This window comes from Chrysemys picta, chromosome 5 (genome assembly GCF_011386835.1).
Source record: "Chrysemys picta bellii isolate R12L10 chromosome 5, ASM1138683v2, whole genome shotgun sequence".
NCBI classification, from domain to species: Eukaryota; Metazoa; Chordata; order Testudines; family Emydidae; genus Chrysemys; species Chrysemys picta.
This window is the reverse complement of record NC_088795.1, coordinates 25724890-25740235: the sequence shown is the minus strand read 5'-3', so window position 1 is coordinate 25740235 and position 15346 is coordinate 25724890. Positions and strand designations below refer to the sequence as shown.

General features: G+C 42.8%; 1 protein-coding gene across 14 annotated transcripts in view; it reads left to right on the top strand.

Annotated features, from left to right (window-relative positions):
* Positions 1-15346, top strand: part of AFF1 (ALF transcription elongation factor 1) — a 163827-nt gene that overhangs the window by 24999 nt on the left and 123482 nt on the right. For 2 of the 14 annotated variants that reach the window (XM_065596148.1, XM_024103111.3), the window contains exon 1: positions 8832-9361. The exons of 10 other annotated variants lie outside the window; for them this stretch is intronic. In XM_065596148.1, the coding sequence (XP_065452220.1) occupies positions 9345-9361 (17 nt within the window). In that variant the 5' untranslated portion in view covers positions 8832-9344. Of the gene's footprint in view, positions 1-8831; positions 9362-15346 lie in introns of those variants that run through there. 2 more of the 14 variants (XM_008165624.4, XM_065596151.1) reach the window with 2 other exon arrangements.

The window sequence follows — 15346 nt, the reverse complement described above, 5'->3', positions numbered from 1 at the left end:
TGACTGATAGCGATAGTAGGTTGTCATCCTCTATGTGGTCCAGCACTAGAGGGGGATATGAGAGAGACCGTTTGTCGGTGAGCTTCACACATACTTGCTGACAGTAGAGAAATGACAATCTCAGAAATCATTGGTTCTATTCCAGACTCTGGAGGGGAATGTGCTCTGGTGGACACAGACTGTTGTGCCCATTCCTCCTCCCTCCTTAGCTTGACCTCTTTTCCTGCATCCCCTTCAAACTTTTCCTCCCTGCTCCCAGTCCCAGTCTTCTTGCCCAGTCTGTTTCTCTGGCCCCAGTGGCTCCCAGTCTCCCTCCTTGGGCTCATCATCTAGTTTCTTTCCCCTGACCCCACAGCTCCTTGTCCCAGTCTCTTAAACCAGCCACTCGTGGTTCTCCCCTTGCAGCATGTCTACTTGTCAGGTTTGTCCTCTCCCATCCTCTTCCTTCCTCCTCTTTGGTTCTCAGTCTCTGGTACACGTACTGCTTCCCAGTGTCTGTTTCTGGCTCCCTAGTCCCAGTTTCCCCCACTCCAAAGCCCTTGTTTTAATATACACCCTCCCCTGCCCTGTGACGCTCCCCAGGGTGGCAATTGCCAATTGCCCTTAGTGTGAGGCAGCCTTGTACTTGCTGTGGATCAACTCCCTGAAAACAGCAGGCTCTGGCAGCACAAGTGGTCCCTCTAGACCTCCACAGGAATTGCTCTCAGGCACACACCAACCCCTGAGTCCTCGGAACCTTCCCTGCAGTGTCCAGCCCCTTATCCATTGGACACTCACAGAATTACCAGGCCCGCAGTTCCCAAAGGAACAGAAAACACCGGCTTGTAAGATTCAGCTCAGGACCAGCACTTAGCTTAATGCTACAGCACTGAGCTATATTTATAGTGAAACAAGGATAAATTTATTGTCAAATAATAGAGATTTCATAGAATCGTAGGACTGGAAGGGACCTTGAGTCACTTAAGTGATAGTAAGAAAGAATATTGGAAACGGTTACATCTAAAACAAAATCATAACGCGCTTTCTAGAGACTAAACTTAACTAACAGGTTAACCTCCCGTCTAAAGAAGTTTTATCTGACCAAAGTTCTCCACAGTGTTTTTAGTCAAGCCTGATTGAGATGCTTTTTTCATGAAGCAAAACTACTGTGCTTTTATTTCCTTGGTGAAGAGTGCCTGGATGTCTTCTCTGCCTCCCAACCCTTTGAAGTGCACCTCCAGATAAGGTTCTCTCCCCTGCTGTTTTTTTCCTGTTAGATTCTGTCTGAAGTTCTGAGGATCCTTTATTTACATTCAGCTCAGACTGGTGATAAGCTCATTGTGAAAGACAATTTACATGTAAACAGATGAATAAACATCTGTCTGACAAAAAACCTGCTTTTCACCTTTGCTGGTGATCAGCACCTTGATACAAAGACTCTTAAGAACATGTAACTCCTTACTCAATATCTGTATGTACATATCACAATGATATTGATGTCCAGTGTGACACCTGCTTCCATTTGAGACCACGTGACATTCTTTGGTGAACTAGACTACACACACCAAACTCATGAGATTCCAGTAGCTCCCCTCTCCCCCTTTTTCAGTTGGCATCAAGAAATTCTTGAGTCACAGTCTCCCAGGTCTCATTCTTGTCCCCTCTGCATTTGAAGCAGGAAGCTTCCTCCTGCCTGGGTCAAGAGCAGAAGAGAGACACCTTCCCCGCTTTCTGTTTCAGTGGCTTAACCTAGCCCGGCCCAAAGCTGCAGAGAGTGGCCTTCTCAGTCATAAGCTAAAGCATGCCTAGTGCAGACAGAATCTTTGGAGACCTTAGCTACTAAAAATCTAGCAAGACTCTACTGGGCAGATTGCAATTTTTCTGAGGCATATAACTTGGCCAAATTTGGGTGGATTTTCATAGGGATAGCAATAGACATGTCCCTGACAAAAAGGCCAGCCCCCCTGCCAAATTTTAAGTCCTTGGTCCAGAGCATAGGAATGTCTGGACTGTTTTTCCTGAAAAACTTCAAAAAAATTAACGTGAGGCAAACACGGGCCATAGGTAAAGTTTGATCAAGTTTTACAAGCTTGAAAAGAGGGTCTTATAATGGGAAGTGACTGGTCACCAGCCCCACCTATAGTATATGTATTCTTCTCCCCTCACCTTTTGTATGGCATTTGACTTTTCAGTCTGTAATCTTTTATGTGCAGGGATGGTATAGAATAAATAATTTTTAAATGAAGAAATTTGCATTGCTTGGTTGGAAGTTATTGGATGTTTATAGCCAGGAAAGAGGGTGATTCTCACTGGCCTCTTCCCTGCTCTGTTTCCATTATGCAAATTGCTTCCAACATGGAAAGTGCTCATGTGGCCTGGAGAATGAAAACATAAACAACAAATAATTTTCTTTACCTAATTACATCAGTATGTCAGGCTTTTATTTATATTTTCTTCCCAGGAAAAGAATTCAGTGAAGTGTAAAAGAAACCTGGTGGTATTTTTTTTATTATTATTGCTTATGAGTGTTCTTCAAATTAACTGATGATAAAAAGGATTTAACAATGTTTAAAATTGATCACAATATGTCTGTTTGTTGTTCTATTAACATTTTGGCCATTGATTGCCGGAGGGGGTTAGACTAGCTGACCATCTTGGCAGGGGGTTAGACTAGATGACCCTTGCAGTCCTTTCTGATTCTATGAAATACAATACCTGATTCAAGTAATAAAAATATAAATTCCTTTTAATATATTTAAGCATTTTATATAGTATGCAGCATTGCTGTCCATCAGATCTATAAATACAACTCAACATAGCATGTTTCTTTGTACAGACCTTTAAATGCCACGATATCAAAGAATGTTAGTGTATGCATATCAATATCCGGAAAAGGCATGTACTTACGACTGGAAGAAAATTGTATCTTAATTCTTTGATGTCACATATCTATGGAGAAGGGTGCTTCTTGACAGCGTACAGGTTTGCCTAGAATTTTTAAAAATATATATTTGAGTGAATGTGAGTGCTCATTAAACAAGGGGAAATAATAGAGCTGGTTTCAACTAGGGGCAGAGTAGCCGGGTACTGTGAAAAATGCCCTATATGGCTCTGCCCATATTCCTTCAATCTGACCTGGATCACTGTGTTTTTCCAGTCCTGGGCCTTTCTTGAGCAGATTTGAAATAGATCCGAAGGAAAGGAAGTCACATAATTTAGTGGTATTCTCTCAATCTTCCAAAGGAAAAAAAAAAGTGTTATCATGTTTGATATACACACCCACACATGTACTGGAAAATAAATTGTCTTTGGTCCTCTGTTTAATTAGGAAAGCTGGCTTTTAATTAAAGGAGGCTGGGTTGTTCCTGCTTGTCTTAGAAGTCATGTTGCGCCACTGTTTGTTTCCTTGAGGAGAAGGATGGTTTTGTGGTTGAAGTAGCTGGAGTTGTAAACTGGCATGTTCTAATCCCAACACTGCCACAAAATGGCTGTGTGACAGACATTAGGCTACTTGCTTAACAACTTTGTGCCGCAGTTTACCTATCTGTAAAATGGGGATACTTCACTAACTTCCAAGCAGGTAGTGGGACTTAATTCAGGAGTAAAGTTTTTTGTAATCCTTGGATGGAAGCCACTACAAAAGAGTGCAATAAAGTATTCCCTATAGCCTTTAATTAGCCAGAAAACAAAGGTTTCTGTGGGTATTAGCAGAAATCCTTTGCTTGCAATTAGAATTCCTATTTCATAATTATTTGAGGAGTATATCTTACAACTAGGATACTGGAAAATTATTTGGGTTTTTTAGCATGGGGGAGAAAGCCCAAGACAATTTTTAATATTTTCTAACAAAAGATTTGCATGCTAAAAATCCAGCTGATTAGTAAATTTTGACTGATACTAACAGTTCATTATTATTTATTGATATTGTGACAGTCCTAAACATGAACTGAAATGCTATAAAACCAAAAGATCCTAAATCATTAAACGTAAACCACCAACTTGAAACCTACACCTGCCCCAGCCTATCACATTTTCCTTTAAAAAAAAAAATCTTTTCTTTGCAAAAAAGATGCATGCAAAGAGATGAAACTGAACGTTTCACACACAACTTTTCAAATGTGCAAGTAAACTGAAAATTATAGATTTCCACCCCCAATTTCTTTTCCTGTCTGAGATCTCAGGTATTATTTGTAACGATAACTCCTGAGGACAGAGCATGTCTTTGGAAAACCCCTACCATACTTTAGGCACTACTGCATTCTAAATAATGATAATGGTGTGTTTAATTATCAGCATTTTTTGGTTATATTTAAAAACAAAAGTTCCTTTCACTGGTTAAGCAACTTCTGTTCTCAAATTCCGAATATTTTTGTCCTCCACAACTTTTCTCAGGGAGAGGGATGAATTGTTGGTGGAGGAGTGATGGGTAAACTTGAACGTGGATGTGGGTTTTTGTTGTTGTTGTTGCCCTAATGGAAGTAATTGTACTGATGCCCAAGGTTGGGTGCATTTGGAAAGTCTCAAAGTTGAAGAAGGCAACGTGGAGGACTGTGCACAGGGGTGAGAGTGAGGGGGTCCTGAGTCCTTGTGCTGGCTCTGCTAACTGACTTACTGTGTGGCCTTGGGCAGCGTACATTGCCTTTCTGCCACATCCCCATTTTAGAAATAGGGAAACTAAAGCTATGTCTACACTAGCACTTGTGTCAGTAAAACTTTTGTCGGTTGGGGTGTGAAAAAACGCACCCCTGGCTGACATAAGTTTCACTGACAAACGCGCTAGTGTGGACATAGCCTAAGTTTCCCTACTCCTCTCCTGCCGAAATAGCTTCCACCACTTATTGGGGGTGGTTTGGTTATACTGACAGAAGATTTCTCTCCGGTTAGCACAGAGCAGCTACACAAGAGACTTTACAGCCTAATACTACTTACCTCACTGGGGAATTGTGTGGGGTTAAGTAGTTAATGTGCCTACAGTGCTTTGAGCAAATAAAAATACAGCACTTCAAAAAATATGTACAAAATATGGTGAAACATGCCTAACCTTCACATTAGCTATTGGCCTTTAAGGCTATGAAACTGGGGAAGAAGTTTTATTTCTTTCCCAGCTGATGAGCTGCCAAGATTCAGTGGAGTATTTCACTGGTGGCCTCATGGATAGAGCCTTGCGCTGGGCCTGAGGTGACCTGGGTTTGTTCCTGACTTTGAACTGGCCTGTTGGATAATCTTGGGCAAGTCACTTCATCTCTCGGTATCTCACTTACTCTATTTGTAAAATGATCCTGACTTCCTTTGTACAGTGCTTTGAGATCTACTGAAGAGTAAAGAGATAAGCAATATTATTGCCTGTACACTTTAGAACATGTTCAGCAGTCCTACCTAACCTCTTTGCACCTTCAGTATGTGTTTTATTATGCCAGTAATACTCTTGGGGGAATTCAGCACCACTGTGTGCGTGCAGCATTCATGTCTGCCACAGATTTCTTTGCTTCCCTGCAGAAAAATGACTTTCTAACAGGGAAGCCGCAAGAACAACCACACGCCCTTCCCCAGCAATGTGGAAGTGTCGTTTTGGGCATCCAAAGCAGCTGGCAGAGAGGTAAATCACTGCGGGGGGAAGGGAAGAGGCTGGGGACTCCCCCCACCAGTGCTGGGTCAGATCCAACCCTACGCATCTATATCCAGACCCTCCTGTCGAACCCTCACTCCCTGCATCTGGAGACCCCCTGCACCCAGTTCTCCCCAGCCCCATGCTCTGACCAGTGCCTTCTATCCTGTTCCAGGCTAAGCTGCTAGTCTCAGCTGGACTGGGGGTGGGGGAGGAGCACACTTCCCCTGTACTGGAGCAGCCAGGGCCAGGTTAGACCCACACCCAGAAACCTCCCCGGCTCTGCACCCCACCCCACTTCCTGCCCCATCATTCCTCATTTGTGAAGGTAGAAGTTACTGAACGGGGAGCTGCTCCAATATCCACGCAACTGCTGTGCATCTGGCCCCCCCAATGCCCAGACCCCCCTGCATCTGAACTCCTACCCTGCTGTACTCCCCCCCCCCCCCACCCCTGCATTCAGGATCACAGCCTTCAGTGAGAAAGCAAAGTGCAGAAGTTGGGCTGTTAGGTAGGGTTACTATACGTCCGTATTTTCCTGGACATGTCCTGCTTTTTAGTTGTTAATCACCGTCCGGGAGGATTTTTTAAATATATATAAAAGTCTGGAAAATACGGAGGTATGATAACCCTACCCCCTGCCCCCTCTCCTCTTGGGGTGTCAGCTCGCTGCAGCCTGTGGATTGCAAACCCCCTCCCCCTGTGCTGCTGCAACCCCGCGCCCGCGGTGGCATCTCTGCAGGTAGCTGCGGGGGACCCGCGTCTGCTTCTCCCTCCTCCAAGCATTCCCCGCGGCTCTGGCAGAGCATCAGCATCTCCCCCTCTGTCTCGGCCATGCAAGGAGCCCCCCCTTCCCCCCGCCAGCGGTCCGTGCAGCTGGGGCTGCCTCCCCCACTGTGGAGCTGCTGCCTGGTCCCGGCGCAGGAGAAAGTTTCTCGGCACAAGGTGGCAGCTCCCGGGAGCCCGAGCTCCCCCACCTGGGAAGGGCCCGCGTTGCAGCGCCTCCCACAGCTGCCTGGCCTGAGCTGCTGCAGCCTCACTGGGTCTGGCTGGGAGCGGGGTGGAGGTTCCCCTGAGCCTGGGGGCACGGCCCGGGCCATGCACGCAGCACTTCTCTGCTCCAGCCCAGCCAGAGAGGGAGCCTGCGGCTGGGGTGCAGCCTCGCAGGTGGGAGCACGCTGGGGCTGGGATGCCCAGCTCGGGGGCAGGCCCGGGGCCCGAAGCAACTTCCCGGCTCCGGCTGCTGTTACACGGGGGAAGCGCCAGGCTGGAGAGCAGTGGGAGCCCGGAGAGGAAGCAGCTGTTTCGGGTGGCTGGGAGGGAGGGGGAATGTGGCAAACTCAGGGGAGGAGGCGGGGCTGGGATTTGGGGAAGGGGGTCAATAGGGCAGAGAGGGGGCGGAGTTGGGACAGGGACTTTGGGTGGGGAAGGGGTTGAAATGGGGGTGGGGAAGGGGCGGAGTTGGGGTGGGGCCAGGGGCCCCATGGAGTGTCCTCCTTTCTCAGTGTACAAATATGGTAACCCTATTGTTAGGCATCCAGACTTGCTGGGGATATTACAGTGTAGGCAAGGAACTGTGCAGCCTGGAAAACCCCCGGTCAGCAGGGGGAGAGGTGTGGGTCTCAGCCCAAGAGAAGTCCTGGTTTAGGAGCTGGGAGCCTGAGTAGGTGCCCTTAGTGGATCATAAGGGGGAAGATGCAGGTGCAGTGCTCTAGTTATTTGTTTTGTGTAAAGGTTGCAATACTTGGCCCAACTGACTAGTGACAGTGACATACAGCCAAAATCACTATGGCTGTCAATGTTTAATGTTCAACGAAGACCTTGTTAAAGTGTTTCAAGTTGGGCACCCAGAAATTACTGCTGTCTTTTTTCAGAGTAGCAGCCGTGTTAGTCTGTATCCGCAAAAAGAAGAACAGGAGTACTTGTGGCACCTTAGAGACTAACAAATTTAATAAATTTGTTAGTCTCTAAGGTGCCACAAGTACTCCTGTTCTTCTTTTTGCTGTCTTTTTAACATTTAGGCCCTTATTTATATATAATGTAAAAACTATATCATCTACCTCCTCCCCACATATAAACTCTTCATAATCAAAAAGAACTGTGCACTATTTTTTTGCTCAGAGTTTCCAAAAATTCTTTCTCACCTTTGAGCAGGAATGGAAAATTATTTCTGCCTGAAAGTTTTATATGCAACTGAGAATGGGGTAGAATGGAAACTAAGTGTCCTTTAACAATAGCTATTGCTTGCATTTCTGATATGTTTTCAGTCATCCATTTCAAATTATGTCCTGTTCTAAATATTTTTATATATCGTTTTTGTTGCAAATGGTGAATTTCCTGTTTTTCTAAGATACTGTATAAATAAAACTTTCTCAGTAGCAGCTCAGTCTTTCAAAGCATTCTTTTGTTGTTGTTGTTGTTGTTTAATGTTGGAAATACATAACAAAACTATTTGCTTGGTATTTATGTTAGTCGGGTGTTTGTGTATGCACCTTCCGCTGTAGGAGATTGTAAGGGTCTTAAATATATTAGTGACTGCTGGATTATGTGTGTTAATTATTGGTTGAAGGGAATTACTGGAATAGACTATTTTTATAATTGTTTTAAAACATGTCAAGAAGCACCCAGAGCAAAGGGCAGGTGCTACTTTTTTACTGAACAAGTACACAAATCAAGGTCTCAATACAGCATTGTGCTCCATGCAACATAAATAAATAAAATAAAGAATAAATAAAGAAAATCTATATTTTGTCTTAATACGAAAGAAAAAAAACGATTTTTCTCTAATTCTGGGATCCCACCTGCAACTTATATTATGTATCCCATTTTTAAATAACTTACATTAACAATCTCTCTCTTTCTGGACTGGTTATGTTTTTGCTTTAAAAAGTTGACAGTGTGATCCATATCACGCTCAGAATGAAAGCCTTTCTCTTGTTGTTAGCTTTCAAAAAAATTAAATGGCAGTGAGGAATTCATGCTAGACAGTACCTTCCCCTCCTCCTGCTCTCTAGTCAATATTCCTTTGCTCTGCCCTCTTTCTTCTCATCCCATGAAACACACTAATTATGTCTAGAGTGCCAAGCAGCAGGGAACCCTGTGTTCTAGCTGTTGTGTTTGTACGTTGCCCATTTATGAGCATGCAGGTGGAGTCTCTGGCTGAGAAAACAAACGTGTATTTCATCCGTGATAGGCTAGTGACCCAGGCTTGTTCTCTTCTTATCCAATCCTCCAGTTTTCTTGCCTTGACAGAATAACATGTCCATTTAAGGAGGTGGATTGTACCATGAAAACTTTATTGAAAAGGGGTAGGTCTGGAGTGTTTAGGCATCTGTGACTAGAGCTGGAAAAAAGGCTTCTTTTCTGAATAAGAACAACAATTTACACTGATGTGTTATAGTAATGCGGTGAGTTTTTTATGAAGTGCTAAACTTTTAAACTGGAATTGCTGAATCTGGGGAGCTGAAAATTCAGAAGCTGGTTAAACTCCCTGTAGATTTGGAATGCACAAGCCAAAGGAGGCCCTGAATGCCCGGATGTCTATCAAAATTAGTGTAATCCAATACTGAACTAGAGAGACTTAGCTCAGGAACCTGTGTCTTTGGGAGTAGGGAGTTCAGTGACATTTTGGAGTGGGTAAATTTACAGAAACCAGGAAACGTATCAGCAAATGGCAAATACATTTTTGCCTGGGGGGTAGGGAGGGCAGTTGGGGGAAGGGTCTCATGGACAGAAGACATTTGCCATTATACACTTCACTATGGCTGCCCAATCAAGGTAAGGAATTAAATTAACTTTTACCACTGTAGGGGTTTTTTAATGTTCCCCCAGTTGTCTTATTGAGCTGCATCGTCCTCTGTTATAGATTGCTTGTCAGTTTAAAAATCAGATTATGGTAAAATGTATCTGGATGACAATTCTGCATGGTGTGGCTTTTTAAGGTTAAATGCAGTATCTCTTTTCAGGATAAACTTGTGATTGGAAAGTTTAATGAAATGCACAGAGTTAATAACTCCTTATCAAACCTCTCCTTATCAAAGCAGCAAGTTTATCACTTCCTTCATTATCTCCTTTGTGCACTCGCTGCTTTTTCTTAAACTGCATCTTTTTCTTAAACTGCAAAAAAAAGGCATTTATGGTAGCTTATATAGGGTGAGAGTATGTAAAAGGTGACTGAGCTGTATCTATATTACAGTTGCACTTGGTTTCTTTCCTTGATCTGAAAAATTATCAGACTAAAATGGTAGCAGGTTTTTGTATGTGAATCTGCTGAGTAGGCAAAGGCTGGGAATGTGCTGTGGGATTGTGAAGGGGAGAGTGTGAAAAAGAAGAATTAACTCTAGTTGCTGTCACTTGAGTGCCATTGAAAGAAACCCCGGCAGACCTCCCAGCCTGGCATAGGAACATCTTTTTTTACTTAAACGTAGCTGCTCTCAGAGCACCCATTTTACATTTTGTGGTTAGGGAAAAAATGAGTTATTTACAGCAGATTTTCAAACTCAGTGTTTTGGGTGTTGCTTCTTCTTAACAGGCTGAAATGATTCTCTTAGGAAACCTCACAACTCAGTGTATCTTTTACCTGCCTTCTAGTATTTATACTGCAGTGGTGGGCATATTAGAAATACCTAAGTGAGAAACTTTTATAGTGGGATATAGTTCCAGCACAGCCCCCTCCCCCCAATGGTGGCATATCTAAACTGAAGTTTGTCACTGGCAGCATTTCTGACTGCTGTACACTTTCCCTAAATTGAGACCAGGAACTGATGAAATTGTCAATTCATGGTGGGGAAAACACTGAGGCTTTGGGAGGTGGGAATGGAAGTGGGAGTTCCTTATGAGCAGCTGAACTATTTTGGTAGCTAAACATGTCTGTCTGTCTCCGTACAATGCGGGGTTCTGTCCTTCAGAAATTACATTACTTTGCTAATATACAGATGCCTTCCTTTCCACTTTTTTTCCTCTGTGCGATCACTGACCAATATGATTTACAGGTCTGCATTATCGGTTCATTGCTTTAATATGCCAACATGCTGAGAGAGGATCTAGCATAAATCTTAGGGCCTCTAGCTGGCCTTAAAGCATGGCTTAATTCCAAGTTCAAGGACATGCTTGAAGTCCCAGTGGTCACACTGTAATTTTCTTGGGTGATTATATGGGAAATAAAAAAGGGATTATATGGGAAATAAATCTGTGCCTAACTCCTGGTCCCAGCAGACTGGCCGAACAAGGACAGGATTGGAGTTGGTGACGGATATCTGGTGCCCTATAAGAGAGGCATTGGGTTTCCAGAGCTAATGTGGGGTACTGAAGGAACAGGACTGTGTTAGTACTCAGATGGTGAACTCTAGGGTATGTGGCTGGGTACTATGAGATGAGTGAATTGTGTTCTTCCCAAGTCTGCCATGTCAGAGTTGTGCAAATTTTCTTCTCATGTGCTGAGCTCTAAGGCTCCCTGCCATAAAGCTATATCAAGACATTTCAGCACAGCTTATAAGGAGGCAACCTCAACACACCATGGAGAAAAGTGGTAAAGTGTGATTATGGACATCTTGGGTGGGTGTAAGGGGATCATGGCTTTTTGGTTTGTGGAGTGGAAGGAATGTGTCTATATTTTGGCAGCAGGAGTTAGGCATGTCATTTTATTTGATGGCATTGTGGTGGTGATATTATTTCTGTTTGGGTGATATTGGATAACAGTGATTTCTGTCCTCAGTGCAGACATTCTGTGGTCTCCTGTATGGAAAAGATCCTTTGATAACCCTCCTCATCCCCTTTCCTGTGTTTAAGTTCTGGTGTGCTGCACTGGGATAAGAGAGAGCTCTCAAACAGGCTAGTTTTGAGGGAGACAATCGCTGAAGGCTTTCCCGTGTTAGATAGTGTTTAAGGACAGAAGACAGATTATTTTCTAAATAGGAGAGGGAGTTTATGAAATCCAAGGCCATGGACTGCTTTTTCTTTGGTGTGGAGGGGGTGACAGTGAACCATAGTCAGTATTATTTTAGAATGTATCTATTACCCTGGATTTTCTTTTCTTTTACCTCTGTGAGAAGATTTCATGGGAGATGTGAGTGGGGACGGTGCAGTCAAAGGCTTGACATTATGAGTGGGTTTTTTTTTTTTAGTTGTGCTGTCTTTCATTTGAGCTATTTTTGCCCATGTGCACAAGTCTGTTAAGAAATGAAATATATCACATGGCCATATGTGCAAGCGACTTCATATTTGGGAGGATGTTGAACAGAGAAATGGGATTGGAAACCAGAGAACTCCTAAATTCTAATCCCAGCTGTGCTGCTGGCTTATGTGGCCTTGGGCAGCTCACTGAACTTCTGACTGTTTCTTCATCAGAAACCTCACTGGGTGTTGTGAGCATTATTACAATGCTCATCAGTGAAAAGTCAGCATGTGCCAAGAGGTGCCACAATTATTTCCTGTTCTAGTTCTTGATAGGTAAGTGTAGTGTGTTGTAACTCTTGCGGATGCTGAACTTTTTAATGATGATCACTATAATCAATAAATGTGTATATACAGTACTAAAAAGTGGCCGGAGGGTGGGGTGGGAGGGAATTGCCCACCGGTAACTTTCCCTGAAGAACGAGAGTAAACTAAGCAATTGATTTCTGTATAACCAACTTTTTTATTTGTCAAGTTTCTAGCCTAGATGCTTCAATGACTTGGTTCTTCATACTTTTCCTAAGTGTCAGCAGAGTAAAACTGACAAGACTCTGGTCAGTTTCATGGCTGCTGTTCAGAAGCCTGTGACCAGGAACAAAATTAATTAGAACCAGGTCAAGTTCACTCTTGGCTTAGTAAAGCTGGGATAGTCATCAGACACCTACTAGCCAGAGACTGATGTGAGCGATACAGCAAGACCCCAAGCATGTTCTAGGGATAATACCCTGGTGAGAATCCCACCACGCTCCTTCTCCGCACCAGCAGTTGTACCTGGGGCTGTCACTAGGATGCTGCCTCTTAACCTAAATGTCTGGGCTCCTCATCTGTTATATGGGCTTCTGGCTAGTAGATCTAGGTCCAAATATTTGAAAGTGGCTTAAAATTTTAGCAAAAAGAACAGGAGGACTTGTGGCACCTTAGAGACTAACAAATTTATTAGAGCATAAGCTTTCGTGGACTACAGCCCACTTCTTCGGATGCATATCGAAGAAGTGGGCTGTAGTCCACGAAAGCTTATGCTCTAATAAATTTGTTAGTCTCTAAGGTGCCACAAGTCCTCCTGTTCTTCTTTTTGCGGATACAGACTAACACGGCTGCTACTCTGAAACCTTAAAATTTTAGGTGCCTCAGTTTTTGGACATCCAGCTAGAGGCATCTTGGGTCTGTGTGGGGTTTTTTTTATTTTAATTTTATTTTTTGTTTAAAAGATGCTCAAGTTGGGCATCTGGAAGTTGAGGCACTCAAAACCTTTCCAGAGTAGCAGCCGTGTTAGTCTGTATCCGCAAAAATATGCATCCGAAGAAGTGGGCTGTAGTCCACGAAAGCTTATGCTCTAATAAATTTGTTAGTCTCTAAGGTGCCACAAGTACTCCTGTTCTTTTTTCAAAACCTTTTGAAAGCTAGGTCTCATTTCTCAGGCCACTAGGTGTCTTGTAAATATTGCAAGCCCTGTTTGTACAGCTCATTGAAACTATAAATTGCTAAGAACTCTGTATTCATTCTTTTTGTCTTGCACAGCCAGATTCCCAAAATATGAAGTTATGAAGTGTGAAAGAGTTTTTCTCCCTAAGTGTTGTGTGTGCGTGGGGGGATTGGGGGTGAACTGCGTAATTCCTAAAGGAGGATGTGAAGCGCCACTGCAGACAAGATTATTTGTAAAACAGAAGCTATGTTTGAAAACTGATAAAAACAATTTCTCAGTCTTTGTAAGTACTCAATATTATGGCGCTGTCATAAAAAAGGTGAATCAGTAGGCATGAAATCTGAGTATCCCACCAGTCTGTTTTTTCTGTTGCATCTCAGGATGTTGTTTCTACTGAGTCAGCCATGCAGGGAATGAACGGACACAATGACCTGGGAATCTCTCTGTTCTCTATCTCCTAAAACCAAGTCAAATCAACCCCATTCTTAAAGGAGATTAAACATGATTATTTCTAATAATTTCAGTTGAAAAACTTCTTTACAAGGTGGCCACATTTTATTTGTATGTGGTGTTTATTTCTATTCTGGTGAGAATGCTGCTGAGAAAAGGTTTCTGCTTTTGTTTTGTTCCTATGCATTTTTATAGCCTTCTAAAGGCCAGGTCTGAAACATGCTCCCATAACTTGCTTGTTTGACGCAAATGTGTGCATTTTATTCCCTGCTAGCTTTCTTCTCTCCACACACACTCATACCATCTATCTATCTTGCCTTCGTTCCACAATTCTCCTCACACACACTCTGGAATTTGCACTTTCCACTTGAGGTTGCACTGGAGATAAGACTATTATGGATGCTGATGCTGCTCCTCACTTTATACCCTTTCAGATATTAGTTAAACAAAATGTTGTATAGGAAATCTCTCTACAGAAAAATCCATTCTGTTTAGGCATTAACATTTAAAAATATATATACAGATTTTTGTAGGTTATGTTTATGTACTGCAGAAGGCCCCTTTTATGCCATACTTTTAAATTTGGGCAGATATAATCAGTTTTCGTTCCATGATCTTTTAAACATGAGGGCCGGCTCAATGATGGTGGATGTCAACTCTGAGATAAGGTACTAAGGTGGATAGGTAGGATGCAGCTAATTTGGGAAGGGCTTTGACAGGAGGAAGTAGATCCACTGAAGGTGATGCATTCAGATTTACACCCATGCTTAACTTTGAGCATGTGAATAGTGTCATGGAACTCAGTGGGGCTACTTGGCTGCTCAAGCTTAAGCATGTGCGTAAGTCTCTGCAGGATTTGGCCCCTCCGTCCGCCCTTCCAGTTTTGATGTTTTTTGCACACAGCTTTCTTTTTTATTCTTCCTTCAGGGCATTTCTCGATACAGAGAGTGTTTAAGAAGCGTACCTTGTTATGCCATGCAGATACTGAAAAATGTTTATTTCACTGCCTTGTACTGCAGCCCAGATGCACTTGACTATTTAACAGCTCTTGGCTGGCAAGAGGGGGAGGGGGGAAGTGAGGAATACTGCAGCAGGGATGTGAGGCTGGGGAGACACTTTGCCAGTCAAGAGACAGCATTTTAATGCTGGCTACAGTACTGTACATCTTTGCAGTGCCTTCTAGTGTGAATTCGTTGAACTAATCATGGTCAAACTGATATCACTAACAGAGTTCAGATAGGTAGGCTTTTATCGGATGTACCATATGATTCATGCAAGTATGTTTGTGCTCTGGGCTGGTTTAGGTGTAGATGATGTTTAAATGTAGTTTTAGAATCATTTACTAAAACACATAACAATTCACAAGATTAGGTTTGTTTTTTGTTGTTTCTGCAGCGTTAAATATCAAGTGATGTGGAAATCATGTTCCTGCTTTAATTTTTCCTTTCTCCAACCAATATGTTAATATTTAACTTGAGTGAAAACAAAAGAGTCAATTCTCAGAAATATAAAAAAAAATCTGTTTCTGCATTCTGGCGTCATTTTGCTTTTTATTAAAAAACATACCCAACCAGGAAGAACTCTTGAGTTTGTAACCAGAAGTCCTCATTTTAAAAAAGTCATATGGTAGAGTTTTTAATTATAGTAATAATAATAATAATAATTATTATTATTATTATTATTTTGCTTGGAATATTGTATGGAGTGAGAGCAGTAAG